This window comes from Mustela lutreola, chromosome 15 (assembly GCF_030435805.1).
Source record: "Mustela lutreola isolate mMusLut2 chromosome 15, mMusLut2.pri, whole genome shotgun sequence".
In the NCBI taxonomy this organism is placed as follows: domain Eukaryota; kingdom Metazoa; phylum Chordata; class Mammalia; order Carnivora; family Mustelidae; genus Mustela; species Mustela lutreola.
This window is the reverse complement of record NC_081304.1, coordinates 12,260,575-12,274,578: the sequence shown is the minus strand read 5'-3', so window position 1 is coordinate 12,274,578 and position 14,004 is coordinate 12,260,575. Positions and strand designations below refer to the sequence as shown.

The following is a 14,004-nucleotide window of genomic DNA, read 5'->3' as shown; positions in this document are numbered from 1 at the left end:
CAGAATGAAGAGGGAATAAATTCCTATTGTTTTAGACTACTTAGTGTGCAGTGATTTGTTATAGCCAAGGGAAACTGCTACACCAGGCTACTTTCATGTATTGTTCTGTGGACTTCAATACTGAATTAGCTCTCTCTGTCCTACATTGTGTCCATAATGCTGATAATCTCAATAATCACTCTTATTCTGTGCAACAATTTTTTAGCTACCCCCATTCTCTTATTCATATATGATCTCTTCCTACACTTGATATTTTTGGATGTCATTCATTTTGCCTTTCAGAGTTTGCCTTTTTAAGACTTAACTACTTCTCTTCCTTTCATATCTGAATTCACTCTCTTCTGTCACTTTCCAAAGGTCATTTGATAAACTAAAGGAATGAATCATGGCATTAGTCCAACTAGATAATTACAGAACATGCCTTCTTCGACACTGAATAATCTATGTATGTTAAGTACAATTGCCATGCAGAGTATACTCTCAACTAATTATAGTTTCCAGTTTTGTCCCTTACTCGTTTTTACTTCCTCTTTAAAATTTTCCATCAGAAGAGTGTCTGGGTAGCTCAGTCAGTTGAACAATCCACCTTTGGCTCAGGTCATGATCCCAGGGTCCTGGGATGGAGTCCTGCATCAGGCTCCTTGCTCAATGGGGAGCCTGCTTCTCCCTCTGCCTGCTGCTCCCCCTGCTTGTGCTCTCTCTCTCTCTCTGACAAACAAACAAACAAAAAAATCTTTAAAAAATTAAAATGAAGTAAAATGTTCCATTAGAAATATATACCTAGGGGCACTTGGGTGGTTCAGTAGGTTAAGGGTCTGACTTTAGCTCAGATCATGATCCCAGGTCCTGGGATTGAGGCCCATATCAGGCTCCACACTCAGTGGTGAGTCTGCTTATCTCTCTCCCTCTGCCCTTCCCCCAACTCTTTCTCTCTTTCAAATAAATAAATAAAATCTTCAAAAAAAGGAGAGAGAAATGTATATCTAGTTGGGAAAATACATAGAGAATCTCAGAACTGTGAAGAGGTGTGCAAGCATGAATGGTATCATCATCATCATCATCACCAGCGTCGTCGTCATTGTTGTCGTCATCAGTTTAGGATTATCTGCGTCTTCTCTCTCTCTCCAGGTCAAAAACACCTACAAGGCACATACTGTAGGAACAAACAATTCCTGGTGGTGGAGCCGTTATAATAATTTATAAGCATTTATGGCTTTGAATTCTCTTAAGAAGTTGGATGGTAATTGCTCTTTTAGGTTATTCCCCATTACCAGTATCCTAACCCTTGAAAATCAAACACCCAGAAACTAAATACCTAAGTCTTCTTTCACTCTGTGGAATTTGATAAAGAACCATACTTTCTGGCCTACTTGTTCTCAATCAGGCATGATTTTACCCCCTCCAGGGCGTATTTAGCATGTCTGGAGACATTTGGGGATTGTCAGAGTTGGGGATAGGACATTGTCACTGGGATCTAGTGAGAAGAGGCCAGGGATGCTGCTAACCATATTGCAATGCATAGAACAGGTCCCCATGATAAAGAAATAATCTGATCAGAAATGTCAATAGTGCTGAGGTTGAGAAATTTGCGACATTCCATGGTTTAGCTCTGGGTCTATCTAGATGATATAATATGAATTTATGAATCAAATATTGAATTACTCTATACATGTAGTATGTTCAACATATGGTTTATAAATATGAGGAAGACATGGTTGTGTCCCCACATCCTGCATTCCCCTAGCCTCAAAGAGATTTCATTATCCTAGAACAGATAAATACATAAATTAACAACTGTAATGGTACATATAAATGCTGTGACTGTAACCAGACTGGGTAGATGACAGCTGGATTTCTAGACTGGCCACAGGATCCATTCACCTCCCAGGTGACACTGGAAGAGACCAAGTGGAAGTGGAGTGGGAGATTGTTGGGGGCCTGGAGACCCTGTGCCTGAAGCTGCCTGCCACGGTGACTGCCACCCTGCAGCGCAACGAAACCCACTATGCCATGTTGCCCAATCTCATGAAAGCCAAGAAGATTGAGGGCATCAAACCAGGAGACCTGAGTGTGGACCTGACCTCCAATCTTTCCATGGTTAGTATGGAGGACCCACCCCTGCATACAGCTGGCATCAAGGTAGAGACTACAGATGCCCTGGTGGTCAAGCTGAAGGAGACTGGGTGGACTTGACCCCCTTGCCTGAAACCCAGCAATAAAACCATGACCCTCCCAGAAAAAAAATGCTATAGTAGCAGTATATAGAAAGTGTGGACAGGACAAAAGAAGTAGCTAGCAAGTCTATCCAAAGAGTTGGGATTTGAACCCCCTAAAGAATGAATAGTAATCTGCCAGTCAAAACAACAAAGAAGTGGGGAGGGTTCCAGTTTATACTATGGCCAAGTAAGCTCCTATCAGACTAATCCTCCCACAAGTGGAAGCTCCGTGCAAAATATAAAATAGAGCTACCTGATGGCCCAGGAGAATGAATAAACACAAAGAAAGAGTGTTTGGGAATACATACTTGTAAGAAGGAAAAGTGAATTTCCCACTTTTATATTATTTATTCCTCCGCATTTGGTGCCATATGGTACAGTTAGAATTTAGGTATATACCTGTGAATTTAGTGCTTAAAGAACCGGATGAACGAATGAGGCGACCACTGGTAAATTAAGATGGTGAAATACCCAGGAAATAAGTGAACAAGTGAGATGGGAAGCCCAAATTCTTTGTATAATCTCGGTCCATGTTTCTTACTGATTCTGAAACATGCATAGTTGGAGAGGATTCTAAGCAGCCCAGGTAAGATTAAAAGAGCAGAATTTATATATGAACTTTTGTCACCTGCAGAGGAGACAGAATTTATAGGTTTTGTTTTTGTTTCTGTTTTCGTGTTTTTGTTTTTTTTTTTTGGTAGGTAAGCTACATTTATTGGTTCATAAATATGTCCAAAATATATTTAAAAATATAGTTACAAAACTATAATGATGTCAAGAATTTATAGTTTGAGTTCAGCCAAGTTACCTGCATGCTGAAAACAAACAATTGAAATTAATTATATTAATACTATGAATACTCTTAATATTATTTGGAGGAAAATAACAGAATCCACACTCTCTAATGTCTCATTCATAAAGATACAAGCCAAAATTACTCGACATAAGAAATAGGTAACCTATTTATTCTTAAGAAAATAATCAGCAGAGACCACTTCAGGATGAATTAGATGCTAGGTTTAGTAGATAAAAAATTTTAAGTAACTATTAGAGTTGGCTCAAAGATATAAAGAAAAATTGGTAATAACAAGTGAGAAATCAGGAAATCTCAACAGAAAAACTGAAAAAATACAACATTTGAGATTTAAAGTGTGGGCTGATTATAACAACAAGGTGAAGAATAAGAAGACTCAATGAACATGAAGATAAATCAATAGAAATCAGCCAATTTGAAGACAAAGAGAAAAATATACTAAAAAATGAGCTGCAGGAACTTGTATGACAATCACAATGTATAAATCATAGTTGAGTCACAGAAGCAGAGGGAAGAGAATAATAGAGGCAAAATATTTTAATAAATAATAGCCAGAATCTTCCAGTTTTGTGAAAGGGATAATTATTTGGATTCAAGAAGCTTAAAAAAAGTACACACAAGGTAAATGCAAAACAGAACAAAACAAAACAAACACTTGTTCCTGTCTGTCTTTTGATTACAGCCATATGAGAGGTTGTATAATGATATCTCATTGTGGTTTTGAATTGCAATTTTTGAATCACTACTGTTATTGAGTGACCTTTCATTTGCGTATGGCCAACTGTGTATCTTCTTTGGAGAAACATCTATCCAGATTCTTCACCTTTTTTAAAATTGTGTTCTGTATTTTTTTTTTACTATTGATTGGTAAGTGTTGTTTATGTATTCTTGATATAGGTCTCTTTTCACATATATGACTGGCAAGTACTTTCTCCTCTTCTGTGGATTTTCTTTTTCATTTTTGATGATATCCCTAGGAGCACAAGAGTTTTAAATTTGCTGAAGCTGTTTATCTATATTTTACTTTTTTGTTTATACTTCTGGTGTTATATTAAGAAGGCTTGGCTTAGCTCAATGTCACCCAAATTTACTCCTGTTTTCTTCTAAGAGCTTTGCATTTTTAGCTCTTAAATTTAAGTCTGTGGTTTATATTGAGTTACTTTGTGTGAATTGTGTAAAGAAGGAATCCAGCTTTATTGTTTTTGATAAATGGACATCCGGTTGTACCAGCACCATTTGTTGTACAGACTGTTCTTTCTCCATCAAATTGTCTTGGCTCCCTTGCTGAAAATTCACTGATCATCAATGTAAGGGTTTATTTCTGGAATCTTAATTCTATTCCATTGATTTATATGTCCTTTCTTATGCCAGTAGCATGCTGTTTTGATTAATCTAGCTTTGTAATAACTTTTGAAATCAGGAAATGAGAGTTCTCCAACTTTGTTCTTCTGAGATTGTTTTGCCAATTCTGTGTACCTTGCATTTCCATCTGAATTTCAGGGCTCACTTGTCAATTTCTGCAAAATCCCACCTGGGATTTTGACTGGGATTGTGTTGAGTCTGTAGATCAATTGAGGAGTATTGTCATCTTTCCAATATGGAGAGGAATACTACTTTCCATTTTACTCAACATTTCTTTCTGACTCTTGAAGTATCAAAAGTTTCATTGTTCACAGTGTTTATCATTTTTTAATAAGAATTTAGCAGTGACAATTAATTCTGGAACATTGAAAAGAAATTTTTAAAAAATTAAATTAAAAAAAAAAGAGAGAATTTAGCAAAGACCCCTAGTCTTAGTAGTCATGTGAAGAAGAGGCCAAAAAAGTTCCTTCATTTATCATGCATAGTGAAAGGTATTATTATTAGTGCCTTTTTTTCTTATTTTTTTTTATTATTAGTGCCCTTTAAGTCAATTTTATGTTTTTGACTAACTCAGTCTTATCGCCTTGAGTACCAATGAGCAGCCATGAACATAGATGATAGAGCTGCTCCCAAGACTTGTTTTCCAGCCCAGCTGGAAAGAGAATGGAGACCTCTCTAGCTGTTTTTTAGACACGTTTGAAGTTTTTTTGTTTTGTTTTGTTTTTCTTGGAGTTTCCAGTGGAGATGCCACGCTGGCAGCAAATGAAGTATCTTGTAATATGAAGCCTTATAAATAGATTTTGGATCACTGCCATTATTATCAAAAGTGCTGGTACAGAAATGTGCAAAGGGAAGATTTTCAAATTAAGGTTGGCCTGTACATACAAATGTTAGCTTGTAAAGCTCAAGAAATACTAAATTGTAGTCTATTAGTCTCCTACATTTTATTGCCTTTTTGGAATAATCATGTACTTCAGAACATCCTTTAATCTGAGCTGGCTTGTGGTTGTATAAGAATGCAGCTTCTTTCTTCTTTATGCTTTATGTTCTCAGACGAGGAAAATTTACTGCATTTTATAAATAAATCAGAACTGAAAAGCAAATTTTCTTCCCACCTTTTTATCTTCATGGAGGCCCTGCTTTAAGGAATTTGAATGATGCAGTTATACTTGGCCCCACAACTAGTTCCACTGGAAGAAACAATCTTCAAAGTCTTTTTTTTTTGCTTCTTAGAGGGTGTACTCTGGAATCATGGTACAAGGAATTCTGTTCTTAGCAGCAGACCTTTCTCTTTTTCAGATGCTGAACGTTTTCACTTCTACTTCATTACTTTGATAGAAATTAAGATGGATCCCTCATTAAGATGAATATCATCCCTTTATTTAAATTAACACATATTTTATTTATATTAAGAGAGAAGCTTCCTAAATATCAGTGGAGCTCAATGTGTTTGTCATGTTGAACTGGACCGAACAGTGATTAACATTGAGTGAGACCTTTTTTGAAATTTAGCTTTACTACTAGCAGGTATGGTAGGACTGGAACCACCTGGGAGATTTCCTCAACTCCCCATGCTTGCTGTTTAATATGCAACAATGTTTTCTATTTGTAAGTCATGATAGAGCTTATCAACTAAATGCAATGTGCATTACCTACGCAAGGTTTTAACAATATCTTAAATATGGTCATAATGTATACCTGATTTTAGGTAAAGTTTATGACTCTGATTTATGTGGCTATAAGTTAGTTAAAAAGTCAATGACTAAATTTGGTAGGTAGGAATGAAATGACACAGAGAAAATATTTTCCCTATTAAATTGAAAGTGTTTATATTAACTATATAGCTCAGGTGACTACTAGGGCAAAAAAAAAAAAAAAGAAAAACAGCTGACTTTTAGCATTCATAAAACAGAGTGGATATCTCAGCCACTGGGTCATATGTCTTATAAAATGTGTTGGCAAAATTTTCTTTTGCCTAAGCAATGGTACATAATTTTTAAATTATATGATAACTACATTTTTAAAGTTTTCAGATAGTGTCGAATGTACTTTTCTTTTCTGTTTATAGACAGACTGACCAAGCAAAGTAAACCTTCGAAAAATTGTATTCCTGATAGGAAATAGTCCTTTCAAGTGCTTTCAGGAGGCCTGCAAAAATGAAGGAGTAACAGAGGAAGAAGTGGTCACTGTGGTCCCTGGGTAGCATGGCAGGAGCCCTCATGGCGCCTAACCCTAATCCCCTACAAGGGGACATTATTCACCAACCACAGTAGCCCTTTCCTCCAAGCCTGGTCTCAGAATCCTTTCCACAGAGAGTTCTCGGCAGCGCCATACCGTCATCTGGGTCTTTCGCACCAGAGAAAATGTCCGTTAAACATTTGTAAGAAAATGTTTACAGCAAATACCCATCGAATTTGTCAACCTAGGTCTAGGACATGGTACCCAGTATCCCACACATGACTCTATGCTGTTCTCATTTGTTTTAGTATTCAAATATTTATTTTTAATAAGTATTTGAATATTTAAACAAAACATTCAGTGTTTGTATCTGGGAAACCCTAGTCAAGCCTTCCTCCTCCTTGGGCAGAGTGATAGAAGAATGAAAATGGTCTGGGCCAAATTCGAATTCCCTGTTGCCATCAAAGCGCTCAGTCGTTTGTGTGGTGATGTCTCTTGAATCGGTCTTCAGCGTAACATCCAGTTACTAATCACTGTTGTCTACTAGCTAATATTAACATCATATGACAAAGAAACGAAACATTAAGGCCTTAGAATTCGGCAACCGCTTAACATTAAAAACATCTTATTTTAGCAACGTGGGAGAAAAATGAGCAGCAAGGTATTCAGGTTCCTGTTGAATAGGCAACTGAAGGAAACCACTTAAAGAAAAGGTTTTTTTTGTTTGTTTGTTTGTTTTAACATTTTATTTATTTGACAGACAGAGATCACAAAGTAGGCAGAGAGGCAGGCAGAGAGAGAGGAGGAAGACGCTCTGCTGAGAAGAGAGTCTGATGCAGGGCTCGATGCCAGGATCCTGGGATCACGACCTGAACCACCCAGGCGCCCCTTAAAGAAAAGCTTTTAAAAAAAGTTCCAGAAGCCTGCACCACATTGCTGTAAAAGGCAGTAACAGGAGCTGAATCTAGCGTTGCAGCACCATCTAGAATGGCTTCCCTTTCCTGGAGGGCCCCCCCCCCCAACTTTGGGATGGAGTGTAGAACCCTTAGCTCATTAAAATGGTGGCCCCGCCCATGAAACAGACGTGTAGAACAGGGTTTCCACAGAAGAGCTGCTTTGTTTAGCGCAGGGATGTATTGATTGGGTCATCTTCAAATAGAAGGATCTGTGGTGGGTACAAAGATGTTGACACAAATGGTTTATCATGAAAAATAAAGGGAAGGTGGATTTGGAGTAAGTTCATACTGTGGAGTACGCAGAGAGCTGCTTGCTTCCAGATCCAACCCAAAGGGGGGAAACTCTAAATGCTCATTGCCCCATTCCTTTACCAAGAGCCAGGAGAAACCTGCTGAAGAGGAAACTAGGGGACACTCTTTCTTATTTTTGCATTCAATCTTTGAGAAAGTTCTCAGTGTTTTGGAGAAAGTTTGGTATTATGGTATTTCATATCACATATGTATTCTTATTAGAAAGCTTAGAAATTGTTAAGTGTCTTAGAGGGGTTTTTAAACTCAAATATGAGTAATTCCAAAAAACTCAAATTACTTTTTGCCTACCTCTTAAGACAGTAGCATCATTATTTGGGAAATATCCACCACCACCACCACCACCCCCCGCCAACTCCCCATCATGATGTTTCTCTAAAATTCTATTTGTGTGCATTAAATCACCCCATCTTCCAGCATTCTTTGGTATGATAGTTCATCAGATAATGTTTTCTATGTGTGTAAACTTTTGCCTTTAGGGAAGGCAAGCCAAGTTACTCTTACCTATGATGTGTCAGTTCTCAATGCTGTAAAAAAATACCACTGACTGGGTAGTTCATAAGCAACAGAACTTCATTTCTCATAGTTCTGGAGGGTACGAAGTCCAGGATCAAGGCATCAGCATGGTTGTGTTCTGATGAAGACCTTCTTCTTGGTTCATAGCCGGTGACTTCTCACTGTGTCCTCACATGGTGGGTGGGGCATGGAAACTCTCTGGAACCCCTTTTATTTTATTTTAAAAATTTTAAAGATTTTTTTTTTTTTTGACAGAGATCACAAGTAGGCAGAGAGGCAGGCAGAGAGAGAGAGGGGGAAGCAGGCTCCCTGCTGAGCAGAGAGCCTGATGTGGAGCTCGATCCCAGGATACTGGGATCATGACCTGAGCCAAAGGCAGAGGCTTTAACCCACTGAGCCACCCAGGCATCCTGGAACCTCTTTTAGAAGAGCACTAATCTCACTTCAGGGGGTCACATTCAGACCATAGAGTATGGCATCTGGAAAATCAGGAAAGCAGCAGAGCCTAGTAGCCAACAGCATGAGCTCTAGGATCAGACTGCTAGGACTAGGCCTGATTAAATTTACTACTAAATGTATTGCCTTGGAACCACTCTCTAAGCTCCAGTTCCCTGCTCTGTAAAACTGGGGCATAATAATACCCTATGTAAGTTTGCTGTGAGAGTAAAGGAGAGAAGATGGATAAAAGTATTTTGCACACTGCCCAGCATGTAGGCAGAACTCAGTATTAGCCATGGTTAACTTCCATGCATTTGTAACATCAAGCCTGTATTTTTTCCTTCTATCAGTACATAAAGATTTCTCTTCTGTTGAACCCTTTTGACCATATAACTTGAGTTCAAGATGTAAAGAAATGAGACGTGTATCAGTAGGCAAGTTTACTAGAAGACAGTGGAACAGTCGTAGGCCATCAGTCTGCTCTGTTGCCTCTGTCACCCTGCAGGTCAACTGCTGCTAGACATGTCTATTAGACACATTTCTAATGGTATGTTGTTTTGTTTTGTTTTAATTGAGATATAATTTACATGCTGTAAAATTTATCCTTTTCTAAAAATACACATTTCAACAGATTTTAGTATATTCACAAAGATGTGCAGCCATCCCCACTATGTAATTCCAGAACATTTTCATCACTGGAAAGGTCACTCTATACGCATTAGCAATCACTTCCCATCCCCCCGATGCCCCCCCACCCCAGCCCCTTGCTACCCCCGATCTACTTCCCATCTCTAAGCATTTATCTATTCTCGGCATTTCACATAAATGGAATCATAGAGTATGTTGCCTCTTGTATCTGGCTTCTTTCGCTTAGCATGGTGTGTTTGAGGCTCCCCATGCTGGAGCGTGTGTCACAACTTCAGTGTTTTTGAAGGCTGAATAATACTCCATTGTACAACTGTACTATATTGTCTTATTTATCCATTCATCAGCTGATGGAGATAAATGGGTTTAACTGCTTTATTTTCAGGGAAATCATTGAAAGTCATTTGAAAGAAGTCTTTGAAAGTAGTCATCAGAACACTTTACCTCTTTTTCTGCAGGCCAAGTATTTTATGGTCAGCTTTTTAAAGGGAAGTTTTATGTAATTTGGATCAAAAAATTGAAATCTGAATGTTATTTTAGAGAGGGTTAAATCTTGCTCTTTCATTCAAGCCTCGTCCTTTTATTTTTCATTTCAACTGTGAAGCTTCTCTGGACTTTTCCAGGGAAAAAGAGGAACAGCTGACACGGGTGACTGAAGTTCAGAGGCTGCAGGCCCAGCAGGCAGACGCCGCTCTGGAGGAGTTTAAGAGGCAGGTGGAACTGAACTCCGAGAAAGTCTACGCCGAAATGAAAGAGCAGGTGAGGAGGCCGCTAGGTCATCCCTTTGCAAAGTCACTCTCCGTGGGAAGGTACATTCTAATCTTTCTGTGACAGAAACATATTTACTCTTTACAAAAGTTGTATCAAAATTAACCATACAATTGGGTCAGAGATTCAGAATGAAAAAGGGAAATTAGCCCGGGCAGAGGAGGCTGCCCATCTCCCCAGGAGCTCGTGGTGGACCCTGGCAGCCGAGCTGGAGTGCCTGGTGGAGAGGGCTCAGCCAGCACCCCGAGTGTCCTGCTCCCCACAGAGTGTGCCAAGGGAGGAGGCCACAGTCAGCAGCGCTGGCAGGCCTGCTCTGGGCTCCCCTGGGCCACTAAGTGGGCGCTGATCAGCAACTGCTCGGTGGCGGTGTGTGGAGGGAACAGGGAAGACACGCAGCGGGAGCGGCGCAGTCAAGGAGACGGGTCCTCCCGCCTCCTTCAGGATTCCTTGATTCACCTCCAAGCAATGCCAGCATCATCATTTTAAAGTCCTAGCTACAAATGTAGTAATGGCAAGAGTGACTCTTGCTTTAGGAGTGTGGATCAGCCAGCCTATCAGTACATTTCCATGAGCCGTTTCGTAGAGCAAGGGCTCAGGTTACCCATGTCTGTGCTTGTTTATGTTCCATAAATAGTGTTTTATTGATCAGCAACAGCAACGTGTTTGCAGCTGGCATTTCAGGAGGACAGAGACCGTCTCTGGTTCTTGTACAAGTCAAGGGGTATGCTTTTGAGTATTTTTTTTTTTTTAAAGATTTTATTTATTTATTTATTTGGCAGACAGAGATCACAGGTAGGCAGGGAGGCAGGTGGGGGGTGGTGGGGAAGCAGGCTCCCTGCTGAGCACAGAGCCTGATGTGGGGCTCAAACCCAGAACCCTGAGATCACGACCTGAGCTGAAGACAAAGGATTTAGCCCATTGAGCTACCCAGGCACCCCTGCTTTTGAGTTTTGAGAGAAAAATAAAAAATTTGGAGAGAGGAAACAAATACCTAGGTGCCCATCATGAAGACTCAACAATTGTCAACACTCTGTTTATTTAAACTAAAACATTACAGATGAAATTTAGTTTGCTTTGTTACTCATATCTAATCACATTACTCTCTCTCCACTTGGGAGAAAACCACTGTCATTAATTTAGTGTGTATTATTTCAGTCTCTTTTATAGGTTTGTATGTATATATAATTTCATGTATCTTACATGCATATGCTCTCTCCATAAGTAGATATTACATGCATATATAATTTTTGTGCATCTATTTTTTAAAAGTTAGGTGAGAACTGCAGATTTATGTATGCCTTATTGGCTCTTTTATATTTAATTTTTTTTTCCAACTGACTGCTTGGAGTTTATTTTCCACTTGGTGCAGGGCTGTTGCTCTTTAATTTTATATATCCATGCCCTATCCACGTTGATTTAGTGCAGTCCTTTTCACACTGAACATATTTTATCGTATGAATATACCACATTTTATTTATCAGCTTCTCTATTCAAGGGTGTTCGGTTTATTTTCGAGTTTTCTTGATTCTAAAAAATGTTGCAGTCTTGTCTGCGATCTCATTTTCAGCCAAAGTTATCTTCCTCAGGAACCCCAAGCACGCACCGGGTGGTAGTAACATCCGTGTGGAAGGTTTTATGGTGGGTCCCTGTATGGTTTCTAGTTTGGAACTGTGCTTTCTTGTCATTTTCTTGATTCAGATTTCCACTTCTATTGAGTTGTTTAAATTTGGATTTTGAGAGGGGCGTTTCTGAGATCCCATTCCTCAGTTTTCCCACCCACTGCCTAGGGCAAAAGCTGGATTCCTATGGGGTGTTTGAGCCAGGAGGTGGAGACCAGCCCCTGGGGCATGGCTGTGCATCTTTCAGCATCCTGCTAGCATCAGGGGCCAGGCCCTAGAATGTATGTTTGGTCCAAATATGCAGCGGAGCTGCATAGGAAACTCTCTGATCCCCTTAACAGTTAAAGAATACAGAAAATATGGAAGGAAGGGGCCTCTGGTAAAAAGTTTTAAAGATAGATTCAAGAGGGCTAAGAATGAGGCATTTGAAAATGCTAAGACAGTACAACTTCTGTGAGAAGCTGAGACCATGACAGCTACTTTTGGCTCAATGAATTCACCACTTGGGGCTGATGACATAGTATTAGCAGGTCACAGCATTCATGGGTAAGGAGGGAGAATAAAACAAACAAACAACAGGGAACCTGCGAGAACATTCTGTAGAACAAGAAAAAGACATTTATTTGTATTCAGCAATCACAGAATCAAAGTGTACTTCTGAAGATAATCTAGGGTAGAATTTAGGGGGGAAAAAAAAGCAGAAAAGTAGTATTTTTATAAGAAGACATGACCTACATGAAAGAGGCCACACATCTTAAGTAAAATTAATGCAATGAAACCTAGATACATTCTGGAAAAAGAATTGAATCTCAAAAATAAAAATGAAAATCCCACAAGTTTCTAGGTGGGATGAAACTGGCAAAGAAATTAGAAAAATAATGGAGTAATATTTCAGAGTTTTGAAGGAGGAAGGTTGTGACCCAATTTTATACAAAACCAAACAGTTTTTCACTTGCAAACTCAACAGAAAAACATATTCTTATTAAGAGCTCATATGATGTATACTGCTTGTTTCTTTTCTGGAGAGAAATTGTATGAACTCATAAACAGATCCAGAAATGAAGCAAAAGATTTCCCACACATCCTTAACCCATCATATTTAAGGATAAATAGGTAACAATGGAATCCAACAGTGTAGAAACAAATTAAACAAATTGTTATAAATCCCATTATAAGAAAGAATGCTAATGTTTATTGATTTTTAGAAAAGAAAGTATTTAAAGTAGAAAGTATAAATTTAATAACAATTTAAATCTAAATCTCTTGAATACATTAACAAAGATCAGGATGGAGAAGTGGTTAGGGAGTGGGTGAAAGGAGCAGTATACTTAAACTCTTGGCCATGGAATGTAGAAACATAGGCATTAATAAAATTAAAAGGGGTTACATTCTCATAAAAATCTTGAGAAGATAAAGCAAAACTTGAGATACTGCCAAAGGAAGGTAAGAAGAAACAGAACAAAATGTCCAAAATAAGACAGAGCATATAAGTATAATAATAAATATTAATAGGTTAATTCTTTTAGCAAAAAGATACTGATTAGTTGACTAAAATCCATGCATATGCTAATTATAAAAGACATGACTAGTTTATACAAAAATTATATTAGAAAATGATGAAAATATATCACTTGTATTCAGAAAAAAAAGAATGTAATACCGTCATATAAATCACCATCAGTACAAGTTAATATACTGGACAAATGGATTAATTTTTCATGCTAAAGGAAAGAATACTTAAATATGAAAAAACTATTAGGAATACTTGGAGAAATTTACCTACATAGTCCCGGAGTGCTTTAATAAATTTTTCTTCATCTTTGACAGATCAGAGGGCAAAAAACCAAACACATAGGAGGTCTAAATAATGGTTTGTAAAACTTTTATATTTCTACTTTCTACCCTTCAAATATGACACATTAAATTTCTACTCCATTGGAACAGTTGTGAAACTCAGTAGACCATAAAGAAATACTCAATATGTTTCTAAACCTTGACATGACAGAGAGTACATATTTTTCACCACAATGCAATAAAAACAGATATTAAATTTCAATTAAAATCGCTATATTCCACTTCGCCAAAATTAAAAACTTTTGCTCTTTGAAAGACACCATTAATAAAACAACAAAAGGAGGTAAGGCAAGCTGGAGAATGGGAGAAGAGATTCACAGATATTTCCA

At 38.3% G+C, this 14,004-nt stretch overlaps 1 protein-coding gene across 8 annotated transcripts in view; it reads left to right on the top strand.

The window, feature by feature from the left end:
* Positions 1-14,004, top strand: part of CEP112 (centrosomal protein 112) — a 410,940-nt gene that overhangs the window by 153,859 nt on the left and 243,077 nt on the right. For all 8 annotated transcript variants that reach the window (XM_059147621.1, XM_059147617.1, XM_059147619.1 and 5 more), the window contains one exon: positions 10,058-10,193. In XM_059147621.1, coding sequence (XP_059003604.1) covers positions 10,058-10,193 — 136 coding nt within the window. The remainder of the gene's footprint in view (positions 1-10,057; positions 10,194-14,004) is intronic.